Raw genomic sequence first — 12911 nt, 5'->3', positions numbered from 1 at the left:
CTGTTGTCTCTCTTGTGTGCTTTTTGCAGATACGGAATACGTAATCGTCAAAGTGATAGGATTATCGAATGCCGTTTGGAGAGCGTAACTGTTTTTTTTTAACGTATTTTATTTTGATTTTGTGTTTTATACAAAAATATTTTAGTCAAGTCCAATACAGTATGAAAGCAAAACGAACTCAGGAATTTTAGACTATTGTATCGATTTTTTAGCTATTACTGCTATAATATGATTGTAAGATTTACCTCGGTATTTTCTAAAAAAAGTTTTGAGAGCCACGCACACCTTGACCAAGTACTAAAAACCGAAATACTTTTAAGAGCTCCAATTTGTTTTCCTCAATACTTTGTCAAAAGACGATCGTTAAAACGACACTATTAGTTGTATAAACTTCATCGCTATGATTTTAGGGCGTTTTTTATATGACCAATGTTCACATTCGCCCACATTATAAGAATGGATGGAACGTTGGAATCATAATTTTCTTGTTATGACATGTGACATAAATGTCAAATGAGTTCTTAATTCTTTTAGCAGCTAGGCCCTTGAAGGTCAGTAGTAAATAGCTACCTGTAGCTATCTGAAAATTTGAAAGCTGAATGGTTTGCTGGCTTGGTTTTACGTCCTGATCTCAAAAGCTTGGTACTTAAATAGACAACTATCTAGAAACTGCCGGCTTCTAGTAAGATTTGAAACATCATTGAAGTGTATGGTAGTTTACATATCGATAAGAGCAATATCTTCTTTACTTTATTTAAAAATAAATAGCTTTAGAAAAGAGTCAATCTAATTTATCAAATAAATAGTTCTTTTGCGGAAAAAAAACAATTAGTGAAGTTTTGTATTTCTTCAAGATATTCGATTATTTTATAGTACCTACATAGAAGCTAGTTCGTAGTATCCAGTACCTACTACGGTACTAAGTTATTCTAGGTTTTACGCACTTTTGTAATCCATATACCTATTAATTCTTATCCCATAACCTTGGGCACTCTAACTTTAGCTGAGATTTTATTTCTATACCACATTAAAATGTATCAAAAATACAATGTCATGTAGACTGCTTTTACGAGGCAAATAAAATGTGGATAACATTAATTTATTGTCTCTAATATCAGGGAGATATTTTATTGTAAAAAATCAGGAGTGCCAGTAATGCAGGTACATTAAATTAAATTGGTTTTTATTTATTGTTGTATCCAGTCTTACCAAGGGGTATTTCTAAAGGTTTGCCCGGATAATAGGTTGAAGGTGTCAGGTAGGCAGTCGCTTCCACTGGTACTCAGCTGCATCCGGTTAGTCTGGAAGCCAACCCCCACATATTTGTGAAAAGTCTAGGTAGATGATGTTAATTTATCCAGCGGTAAATATTTTTAAAGCGCCTAAGGAAAAATTTTCCTCCTACTACCTTTTTGTGTGCAAATGAAAATATTTGCTATGCAATATTGGACAGGCGCACTAATCATTTTCTATAGATTTTTTCCGGTATATTTCAGTTCAGTTTCAGTCTATGGTTTTCCTAAATGAATGCCTATCATAAACTTATATCCAGCTTTTAAGCCTTTGCAATTTCCAATTTGCGTAATCTCGTTGCTACCTGAATAGTGACAGTATGTTTACGCAATGCATTTAATATTTTATATAATGTTTTCGTTAAATATGAACTCAATTGAATTTCTTATTAAGTTATGCGAAAAAACTTTAATTAAATCATTACATTATCTCCGGGAAATGAACTAAAGCAATATAGCAAATGCTTTACGGTTTTCCCAATAGATGTCGCTACTAACCTCATTAGATGGCAAAAATCGAGAAGTTCACAAGAAAATGTAGCGATAAGCCAAATTGACACTTACTTAAATAGAATACGGTTTATTTTAGCAAAATCAGATGATCTCGGTATTTAGTGACGTCACGGGTTGATGAGTCTATAATTTTCCCGCCAAAACTGTTTCGCGTTCCAAATGACACGCGTTGTGCCAAGAAGACCGAATATAATATTTATTTGTTCTACATTGACTGCGTTTTCAATGTGATTATGACGATGAAATAAAATGATGGGTTTTTATTGAAATATAAATACATTTATTTTTGTATCTTTTAAATATCAAATTTAAAAAAGTATCAGCAGGTAGTGAGCGTGACAACTACATTATAGGTAATGATGAGTGCTAAAAGTAAAATTGTAATTTTTGCGCCTGAGAGAGATATCCCACGTCATTTTCACAGAGCATTTTCAGGTGCTTTCCGTTTTTATTATAAAAACATCCATTAAATAGAAAACAATAATCTGACATGGATTATAATTCCAATTAAACACTTCCTCGCGCTGTCACCATTATAGAACGCCCGCCTAGAGCAATAAGCAAAAATAATTTTATTTTAAATATAGAATCTCACTTATATCCAAGCTGACAATGTCGCGTCGCGCATATTATCGCCAGTACGATAACACTAATCGTTTTTAAAAATAAATACAAACTTAACATAAAATTAACGAAACAAAAAAAAGTAAAAAACCAAAGGAGTATTCAGTGTGAAAAATATGTGTCTGTGCTAATATCTGTTTAAAAATAAAATTGTCCTTCACGTGGTTTCGTGTTTAAAAAAAGAAAACAATTAAAAAAAGAATGTGTTTTTCTTTTTGGCGCCATCGCCATATTGTTTTGGCTTTGTTTACTTGTAGTAATTGTCGTGAGCTTGTGCAAATACGTTCGAGACAGTTTTTAATTTTGATAATCAAATAGTCGTGCAGTTTTATCAATAAGTGAAAAAGCGTAAGCTGCATTACTGTGACTTTTAGTGTAGTGGTAGAATTTTGTGTGATTTTAGTTATCGAACGTGCAATTTAACTAAAATAAGTGGTTGTTGCATTTAAAACGCGTGTTAAATTATTATTTACAAATGAATTTGAACATGCTAATGCCTAGTTTTAAACACAGTTAGGATTGTGTAATGAGGAATATCTGGGGTACTTAGACCAACTTTTTTAAGAAGTTGGCGGCCAGCTTACACCAGCAGCCTCTGGGCCAATCATACCCAAAAGGCTGACAATACCTTGCGCATCCAATACAATAATGCTTTTAGGGTGATGTTGAGACTGCCACCATACTGTAGTGCATCGGGCATGTTCGCGGATGCACAAACGGACGACTACTTCGCTATTATGCGTAAGAAAGTTGCGTCGCTAGTACACAGAGTCAGGGGTAGTACCAACAGCATCCTTAAAGTATTCGCGGATAGACTGGATGGGCCTACACTGGATAGGTTTATCAAGCTGCATGTTTTACATGCAACTTGAGAACCCTTCCAGTGAATCAGGCGGTGTATTTTTTCTATTATTATTATTTTATACATTGTAATTATCTAACATAGTTTAAGTTGTTGTTTTGTTACTAACATTTTATGGGCCTTGACGCCTGAATATAAAAGATTTTTATTTTTATTTTTATTTATTTATGGAACCATTCTGTCCAAGACCAGGATGACTGACTTTTAGGAGCCTATGTTCACCAGTGGAAGGCGTTTAGTTGATCTAATGATGATTAAATACTAAGTGTTGACATCTTTTATCCAGTAGGATACTTATCATGTTTAGTAAGTCCACATGGTACATAATAGAGTAGACCCTGTTTCGGGTGTACTGTAGTAAATACACTGTATTAAATTAATTAAATGTTTCTTTCAAACATTTTGTTTAAAATAAAAAAGTAGTAAAAGTAGCGCGTACGCCCAAAACCTTGAATATAAAAATAATGCGATTTGATGACAAACGTCAATGATATTCAAAAATAAATACGCGTGAAGTGTCAGCGTGGTTTTAATTCATAAGAGAGATAGTTTTCAATCTTACTATCGAACATAAATATTAATCATTCAATAATTGAAAAGTAATAAACTTGCTTGACACGAAACAAAAGGCGATCATTAAGAAATATGATTAAAAAGTTTTCAAAAATAGATATCAAACTTTTTCAACGGTCATAAATTAGAGCTTTGAATAGGTACTAACTAACTAAAACTAAAAACCTTTTGCGAACGTGTTCCAAAACATTTTCGTAATGGGTTTCTAATTAGTTCTGAAAAGAACTTTTTAATACACTTTTGATAATATAGAAAGAAACTTAAAATGGCGGCTGCGAAGCCAGCTGAGGATATTTATCATAAAGAGTATAGAAGACTGAGAAGGCTTACCAGTGATTTGGCGATTCGACAGGTTTCAGTACGTATATATATCCTCCGAGCCTTTTTCCCAAACTATGTTGGGGTCGGCTTCCAGTCTAACCGGATTCAGCTGAGTACCAGTGCAAGTCAAAGCCGCGCGGATCGATCGATCATAAGGTTAAGCAACGCTTGGCGCGGTCGGTCCGTGGATGGGTGACCATCTTGTCATAACGAGTTCTTCCGTGTTTCGGATGGCACGATAAACTGTAGGTCCCGGCTACCATTTAAACATCTTTGGTAGTCGTTACGGGTAGTCAGAAGCCAGAAAGTCTGACAACCAGTCTTACCAAGGGGTATTGGGTTGCCCAGGTAACTGGGTTGAGGAGGTCAGATAGGCAGTCGCTCCTTGTAAAACCCTGGTACTCAGCTGCATCCGGTTAGACTGGAAGCCGACCCCAACATAGTTGGGAAAAGGCTAGGCAGATGATGATGCAGATGATGACCAGTGCTTTACAAGAAGCGACTGCCTATCTGACCTCCTCAACCCAGTTACCCGGGCAACCCGATACCCCTGGTTAGACTGGTGTCAGACTTACTGGCTTCTGACTACCCGTAACGACTGCCAAGGATGTTCAATGACAGCCGGGACCTACAGTTTAACGTGCCATCCGAAACACAGTCATTGGTGTCTAAGATATACTTAGAAAGTACATACAAACTTAGAAAAGTTGCATTGGTACTTGCCTGACCTGGAATCGAACCCGCGCCCTCACACTCGAGAGGTTGGTTCTTTGCCCACTAAGCCACCACGACTTCACAGGTTTCAGTACGTAATAATCTAATTTTTGAAATATGACTAATGTAGGTTCAGCAATTTTAATGTTCCTAATAAGTATTAATCTTAAACCAAATTAATAACTAACAAATACAACATACTAAAACACGGATAAGTTATTTACAGGCGCTTCTGGCCATCAAACTGTTTTTCGTAAACTTTTGAAAAGTTTAACATGACTAAAAATTTGAAATAACATACTTCACTTCAAGTTCTCTTTTAAAAACAGCAGCAGATTTATTCTAACATCGCTTCATTATTCCCAAAGATCGAAAAAGTGAAATAGTCTCGAGGCCACACTCTTGAATAATTTATTAATGACTATTAAAATAATCAAAACGAAAACATACAAGCTTATTTGCTATAACACGTGTTTAATTAGAATCTCTTTCAATTTCAGTCTGAATATGGCCTCACGGAAGAACAAGTTGCAGGTAAAAACCACAAATATTTTCTGAATAAACTCAAAAAAGGGCTTTTCAAAAAATTTTCACAGTCATTGGGGTGTCTCCCATAATACCGAAAATGGCATGATATTTGGTCCAACTCATACCTTCCTACCGGTCTTACAGCCGCTCCCCATACTCTATCTGTTGTTTACTGGAGATATAATTTTGACATTAGCCCCATAGAAGTAATTGTCAAATTGTTATCTCTAGTAAGCACATCAATCGATAGATAGAATATTGGGAACAGCCCTTAGAAAAATGTGGAAAATATACTGCATAAACTAATGATAAATTTGAATGGTCCCACAGAATTCAAAGAAGCCTTCATGCTGTTCGACAAGGATGAGGATGGCACAATCACGATGGCTGAGCTTGGAGTCGTCATGAGATCGCTTGGACAGAGACCTTCAGGTATGTAAGCACAAAAACACGTTCGGAAAATTTTTATCGGACTTAAACCAAATATTACGTAAAATTGAGCCTAAACGTACTTAACTTTTTGTTTGTTGACAAATACAAAAATAAGGGCATATAGTTTCTGAATGCGCGAGCGAAGCGAGCGTGAAATTTTTATCGGACTTAAACCAAATATTACGTAAAGTTTAGCTCAAAAGTACTTAACTTTTTGTTTGTTGACAAATGCAAAAATAAGGGCATATAGTTTCTGAATACGCGAGCGAAACGAGCGCGAAATTTTTATCGGACTTAAACCAAATATTACCTAAAATTTAGCCCAAACGTGGAATGGCTATGGAAAGGGCTATGCTTGGCATTTCTCTGAGGGATCGCATCAGAAATGAGGTAATCCGTCAGAGAACCAAGGTCATCGACATAGCCCACCGAATCAGCAAGCTGAAGTGGCAGTGGGCTGGCCATATTAGCCGAAGAACCGATAACCGTTGGGGTAAACGAGTTCTAGAGTGGAGACCACGCCTCGGCAAGCGTAGTGTAGGACGTCCTCAGGCACGGTGGAGTGATGACTTGCGCAAGACGGCTGGCAGGAGCTGGATGCGAGTAGCCGAAAATCGATCTCAGTGGCGTGCACTTGGAGAGGCCTATGTCCAGCAGTGGACTGCGATAGGCTGATGATGAGCCCAAACGTACTTAACTTTTTGTTTCTTGACAAATGCAAAAGTGAGGGCATATAGTTTCTGAATACGCGAGCGAAGCGCGCGCGAAATTTTAATTATTTTTTAAGACTTAAAACCAAAAAGTACGTAAAATGTAGCCCAAACATACATTTTCACGAATGGGGGGACTAGGTACGACACACCCGGGGGTCCCCCCACAGCGTTGACTTCCACGTAGTGACCCCTGGGCAACGCCGCGCCTGACCACCGTAACGGAGTGGCAGGCCGGCGGCTAACGAACGCTGTGCGTCGAAACGATAAAGTCTTGTGTTTCGAAATTGTCGGTGGCAATGCCACGTCTGCCGAGGGCCGCCTCCGGGCGCTGTCTCCCAAAAGGCCCTTCTCAGGGCCAAACCAAAGGCCCTTCTCAGGGCCAAACCAAAGGCCCTTCTCAGGGCCAAACCATGGCTCGAGATGTTTCGGCATCAGAGACCAGCCGCGCACCATCCGCGGCTAGTCTCATGCGAGATAGTGACGTCGTGTCCACCGATTTGTCCGACACGGAGTCACAAATGAGTGGCACGAGCGGCGTTGCAACCCGCCAGACCAGGAAGAGGGCCTTCCTCAAGCGGGGCTCCGGAGGCTCTTCAGACGCAGCTGAGAAGCCGGCGAAGCGGGCGGTTTTACAAGCCGACTTGGGGGAACAACCGGCGCGAAGAAGCCGAGCCAAGGCCAGCCACGGCGCCTCTGAAGTCCTCTACGCGGACTACACAGTGGAGGAAATGGAGCGCATGGCCCTGGAGGATCAGATGGAGATCCTCGAGGTGGCCTCAAGTCCTCCAACTTGAAGGGACCTTACAGAAGGCCCTGAAATGCCGGGCAGCGAGCTTGCTCGGCATTGTTAAAGAACTGGCGCAGCGCACCACCACCGAGGAGACGCGGCAACTGCAGGCGAAGGTGGATCGCCTGCAGAAAGAGGTGTCTGCGCTGCACGCGCGTGTTGCCGCGCCCACGACTCGGCAAGAGGGGACGTCAGAAGGTCCAACACCGTTGCCTCCCTCCTCCATCCTTGAGGATATTATCCGCAAGGTCGTTATGGAGGAGAGGGCCTTCACCAGAGCCTGCTTCGCCGGCATTGAAGACCGGCTCCTGCCGGAGACGCGGCTTCGCCCTCCACTCGCGGCGGATAAGGCGCCCGGACGGATGCCCATCGCACCGGGGCCCTCAACGGCTCCAGCCCAGGCGGAGCCCCAGGTGCTAAAGACCACCAAGGGCAAGAAGACGTCACCGGTCCCGACTACTCAGACGTTCCCTCCCGAACCGGTGAGGGAAGACGTACTGCTGCCCTCCACCACCCCTTCCAACCAGCCTTGGACTAAGGTGGTAAAAAGGAAGCAGAAAGGGAAAAGGTCGGCTCCTGAGCCCCCTGCAGTCAAGCCTGCAGCTCTAGCGGACAAGAGGAGGAAGCTCGCTCCTCCTCCAAGAACTGCAGCCGTCGTGGTCACACTGACCCCAGAGGCAGCGGAACGAGGGGAGACATATGAGTCCGTGTTACGGCGGGCTCGTACAAATGTCGACCCTGCTGAACTAGGGGCTGGCAGAGTCACGTGCCGGAAGACCCAAACAGGGGCCCGAATCTTCCAGTTCTCGGGGGCTCAACGCGGCACCAAGGCGGACCTCTTCGCGACGAAGCTCCGAGAGGCTATCTCGGACACGGCCAAGGTCGTGAGAGCCGTCAAGAGTGTGACTCTTGAGGTGACCGACCTCGACGACTCAGTCACGCAAGAGGAGGTGGTGGCAGCGGTTGCGGCGGCGGGGGGTTGCACCGTCGAATCTATCAAGGCCCGAGCCATTAGACCTGGCCGCAGGGGCATGGGCACTACGAGAGTAGAGTGCCCGGTCGTAGTTGCCAAGGCGGTCCTGGCTAAGGGTCGCCTCCCGGTCGGACTTAGCTCGGGTGGGGTCCGAGTGCTCGAGGATGCGCCGATGCGCTGTTTCAAGTGCCTCGGCATCGGGCACACCCGGCCTCTCTGCCCGTCCACTGCCGATCGTGGGGAACTATGCTTCCGCTGCGGGAAAGAGGGGCACAGGGTGGCCACCTGCGAGGCTGCCACCACGCATTGCGCAGTATGCGCTGCCAGTGGTCGTCCAGCCAACCACGTAATGGCGGGCAGGGAATGCCGACCGCCACTAAAGAAGGGGAAACCGCAGGCGCCGGTGCGGCCTGCCGCTGTCGCTGCCACTGTAACTCCAGTTCCAGTGCCGGCCACCGAGGGTAGTGCTATGAACACCGACTGATGGCTGGACAAAGACGACGTGTTCTTCAAGCGAACATCAACCACTGCAGAGCAGCCCAGAGCCTGCTGGTCCAAACCTTTGCAGAGTGGTTGGTGGACGTTGCGGTTATCGCCGAGCCGTACTCTGTCCCTGGCAGCTGGCTGGGAGACGACAACGGCTCGGTTGCATTGATGGCGCGATCTTCCACGGACTCTCCTCCCCTCTCGCTCTTAGAGAGGGGACCGGGATACGTGGCCGCTGCGTGGGGTGACATAGCCCTTATAGGGGTGTATTTCTCACCAAACCGCCCTCTCACGGACTTCGAGAACTTTCTACAGGTCCTCGCCAGGGTGGCAGGCGGAATGGTACAGCACCGGGTGTTGGTCTTGGGCGATTTTAACGCCAAGTCGATAATATGGGGTAACCCGACCACCAATGCCCGAGGACGAGAGGTTGAAACCTGGTCCGTGTCATCCGGTCTGTCCCTCCTGAATAGAGGAACAGTACACACCTGCGTGCGGCGGCAGGGGGGCTCCATCGTGGACCTCGCCTTTGCATCCCCTTCTTTGGCGGCCCGTGTAGTGGACTGGCGGGTGGAGCTGGTGGAGACGCTGTCCGACCACCGATACGTGCGGTTTGATGTTTCCACCCCAGGCTCCCAGGGGACCCAGGAGGGTCGGTCGCACTTCCCACGGTGGGCGCTCTCTCGCCTAGATAGGGAGGCCGCCGTAGAGGCGGCGTTCGTCCAGGACTGGCTTTCCCCGTCTGTCGGAGTCCGTGATGTGGACGCCACAGCGGTCCAGTTAAGGGTATCCCTGACCGAGGTGTGCAACTCTAGCATGCCTCGGTCTCATCGTCCGCCACCTAGACGTGCCGTTTATTGGTGGTCGGAGGAATTGGGGGATCTACGGGCCGCCTGTGTGGCAGCCAGGCGGGCCTACACAAGAAGCCGGCGGCGGCGCCTTCGCGACCTCGACAACGAGGACCGCCTCTATGCAGCCTACATAGAGGCTAAATCGACACTGACGGCGCGAATGGGCACAGCCCAGGATCGCGCGAGGGCGGAAATGTTTGAAGGTTTGGACATTGACCCCTTTGGGAGGCCGTACAAGGCCGCATGCAACAAACTGCGCCCGTACGGTCCCCCCGTTGCCGAAACCCTCGAGCCATCTTTGCTGGATGGGGTGGTCCAGTCCCTGTTTCCACGCAGGGACAACTTCACACCACCAGTGATGAGCGCTCCGCGGGGTGCAGCTCCGTCATCCGAGGAGGTCCCGCTGGTTACGGAGAACGAAATAGAAAGGGCAGCTTCCTGCCTCAGGGGGAAAAAGACGGCCCCAGGTCCGGACGGCGTCCCCGCAAAGGTGATAGCCATCGCCACCTCCCAGATGGAAGAAAGGTTTCGGGACCTCTTCAGTGAGTGCCTCACGTCTGAGAGGTTCCCGAAGCCATGGAAGGAGGGCCAATTGTGCCTTCTTCGTAAGGAAGGGCGGCCGGCGGACTCCCCATCGGCATACCGACCCATCGTTTTACTGGATGAAGTCGGTAAAATGTTCGAGAGGATCCTCGCCGCCCGAATCAACAGGCATTTGAGTACAATCGGCCCAGATCTGTCGGACGCCCAGTTCGGTTTTCGAGCTGAGCGTTCGACAGTTGATGCACTATCCCGACTCAAGACTCAGGTGAAGGAGGCGATGGATGCGGGGGATGGACTGTTGGCTGTGTCATTCGACATAGCCAACGCCTTCAACTCTATTCCCCACTCCACCATACTGGAGGCCCTCCGCTTCCATGGGGTGCCTCTGTATTTGCGGGGACTTTTGGCGGACTACCTGAGGGACCGTACAGTCCTCCTTGTGGACAAGACGGGCCAGCTCCGACGTTACGGCGTCGAGTCCGGTGTCCCACAGGGCTCTGTTCTGGGGCCACTCCTGTGGAACATCGGATTCGACTGGCTCTTGCGGGAAAACCTCCCCCGTGGCACGTCTGTCATCTGCTATGCAGACGACACCCTTCTGACTGCCCGGGGGAGAAGTTTTGCAGAGGCGGCCAGCTTGGCCTCGGCGGGTGGTTCACTAGTGGTGGACAGAATCTCCCGCCTAGGGCTGACGGTGGCGCTGCAAAAGACCGAAGCCGTGTTCTTCCACGGGCCTCGGCAGCACCAACCGCCCGACGCTCATATCCATGTGGAGGGTGTCCGCATTGGGGTGCAGCCCCAGATGAAATATCTGGGCATAGTCCTCGACAGCAAGTGGCACTTCAGCGCCCACTTCAGCGGGTTGTCGACGCGCATAATGAAGACCGCGGGCGCCCTCTCATGGCTCCTCCCAAACATCGGGAGGCCCGGCGACCAATGCCGTCGTCTATACGCCGGCATACTCAAGAGTATGGCCCTGTACGGGGCCCCAATCTGGGCAGAGTCACTGTGCAGACGGAGAAACGCCGCCGCCATCCGAAGGCCACAGAGGGTCATTGCGCAGCGGGTGGCGAGGGCGTACCGTACAGTGAGCTTTGCGGCGGCGTGCGTTCTGGCAGGAACCCCTCCTTGGGAGCTCGAGGCTTGGGTGCTCGCCAGAGTGTACGACTGGAAGGCGGCGCAGAGGGCACTAGACCGGCACCCGGACCCAATAGAACGGGAAGAAGTTCGGGAGGAAGCGAGGGAGGCAATAACTGGCCACTGGGCCGAAGATCTTGCCTCGGCAACATTCGGTCGCCGGACGTTGGATGCCATCGGGCCTGTCCTGAACGGCTGGCTCGATCGGCGGCATGGGTGCCTCTCGATGCGTCTGGTGCAGGTGCTGTCCGGGCATGGCTGCTTCGGATCGTACCTGCACCGGATTGGGAGGGAGGAGACTCCACAGTGCCATCACTGCGAAGCCGAGGTGGATACGGCAGAGCACACACTCGAGGTGTGCCCATCGTGGACTGAACTCCGCCGCACCCTGGTGGCAGTAGTCGGGGACGACCTCTCGCTCCCCAGCGTGATTTCTGCCATGCTGCGAAGTGAGGAGGCATGGGAAGCGGTGGCCTCCTTCTGTGAGGACGTCATGTCACAGAAGGAGTCAGCGGAGCGCGTGCGGGAGAGCGACCCTCTCGCGGCGCCGCACCGCAGACGAAGAAGGGGTGGAAGACGGCGAACACAACGCCCGTTCCCATCCGCCCTGGGGGGTGATCAGCGGGCGACAGGCGCGGGGGTGCCACCGCCTGCATTACAAGGATCGCCCCTTGTGCTCCGGCCATAATAGGGACCTCTCCCCACTGGGGGGAGGCATGAGGGGCCTGCCGTGAGGCGGGCAATCGCCGGTGGGGGACTGGATGCCATAGATTCCCAGACCCCCTCCACTCAGGCGAGGTCGGAGTGCCGCTGGGCCTTTTTAGTGGGTATACCGGGAACGTCTTTACCGGGGAGTCCCACATCTCTCGTCCCCGACGGGAAGGGGATGCGTAATAGCATTTTAGCCCAGCGACAAAAAAATAAAGGTACGACACACCCGATTTACGTCCATACGAAAACCCCCTCGCTCGCATAGATAAGTCGATAAAAATAAAGTTAGATAACGTATAGCAACGTCGCGCAGCTAAGCTTCGCGGACCACTTGGAATGCCTCCAGGGACCACCAGTGATCCGCGGACCACCGGTTAAGAACCACTGTGCTAAACGATCGTTCTTTTGTACAGGACATCAGTGGTAACTGTCATGCACCTTAACTCAATAGTAATAAGAACGATTTTCCTATAAAACTGTTACCACTGACCTGAAGTTGACTGTACATGGCTGGGCAAGCAAAATAGCGAGCGCGGTTTTTACACTAGGATAAAATTGCATTTCCGAAATTTTTAATTACATCTACCAGTTCCATCTCCTTCAATGCATTATTTTTTTGATTAGATGGACGGCTCGGCTCGCTACGCTACATAGCACTCATTCTTTTAGGGAATACATTGTTTAATCAGACACCCTATAGGTCAGAGCCAGGGCCCAGGGTGGGGCAAGTGCCCCAGCTTGCCCCAGTGTGGCTACGCCCATGTTCCGATACTCGACGCATTTTTCATTAAATATGTACCTTCCCTAAAGGTAGAATTCCGTGGGTCGCGGCTTACGACAGTCGTCGGCCG

At 47.9% G+C, this 12911-nt stretch overlaps 1 protein-coding gene and 1 long non-coding RNA gene across 9 annotated transcripts in view; both read left to right on the top strand.

Moving 5' to 3' along the window:
- The window catches only part of LOC110382627 (calmodulin-A), a 220964-nt gene that overhangs the window by 200110 nt on the left and 7943 nt on the right, over window positions 1–12911 (top strand). For 4 of the 8 annotated variants that reach the window (XM_049838178.2, XM_049838179.2, XM_049838177.2 and 1 more), the window contains 2 exons: window positions 5400–5433; window positions 5758–5859. In XM_049838178.2, coding sequence (XP_049694135.1) covers window positions 5400–5433; window positions 5758–5859 — 136 coding nt within the window. The other 4 variants (XM_049838180.2, XM_064035723.1, XM_049838182.2 and 1 more) reach the window with 4 other exon arrangements.
- On the top strand, window positions 6597–12709 carry LOC135117256 (uncharacterized). The gene is made up of 2 exons (XR_010276746.1): window positions 6597–6710; window positions 12276–12709. It is a non-coding gene; the product is annotated as an uncharacterized LOC135117256 (long non-coding RNA).

The sequence above is a fragment of the Helicoverpa armigera genome, chromosome 8 (assembly GCF_030705265.1).
Source record: "Helicoverpa armigera isolate CAAS_96S chromosome 8, ASM3070526v1, whole genome shotgun sequence".
Classification (NCBI taxonomy): Eukaryota; Metazoa; Arthropoda; class Insecta; order Lepidoptera; family Noctuidae; genus Helicoverpa; species Helicoverpa armigera.
This window is presented reverse-complemented; position numbering and strand designations above follow the sequence as displayed.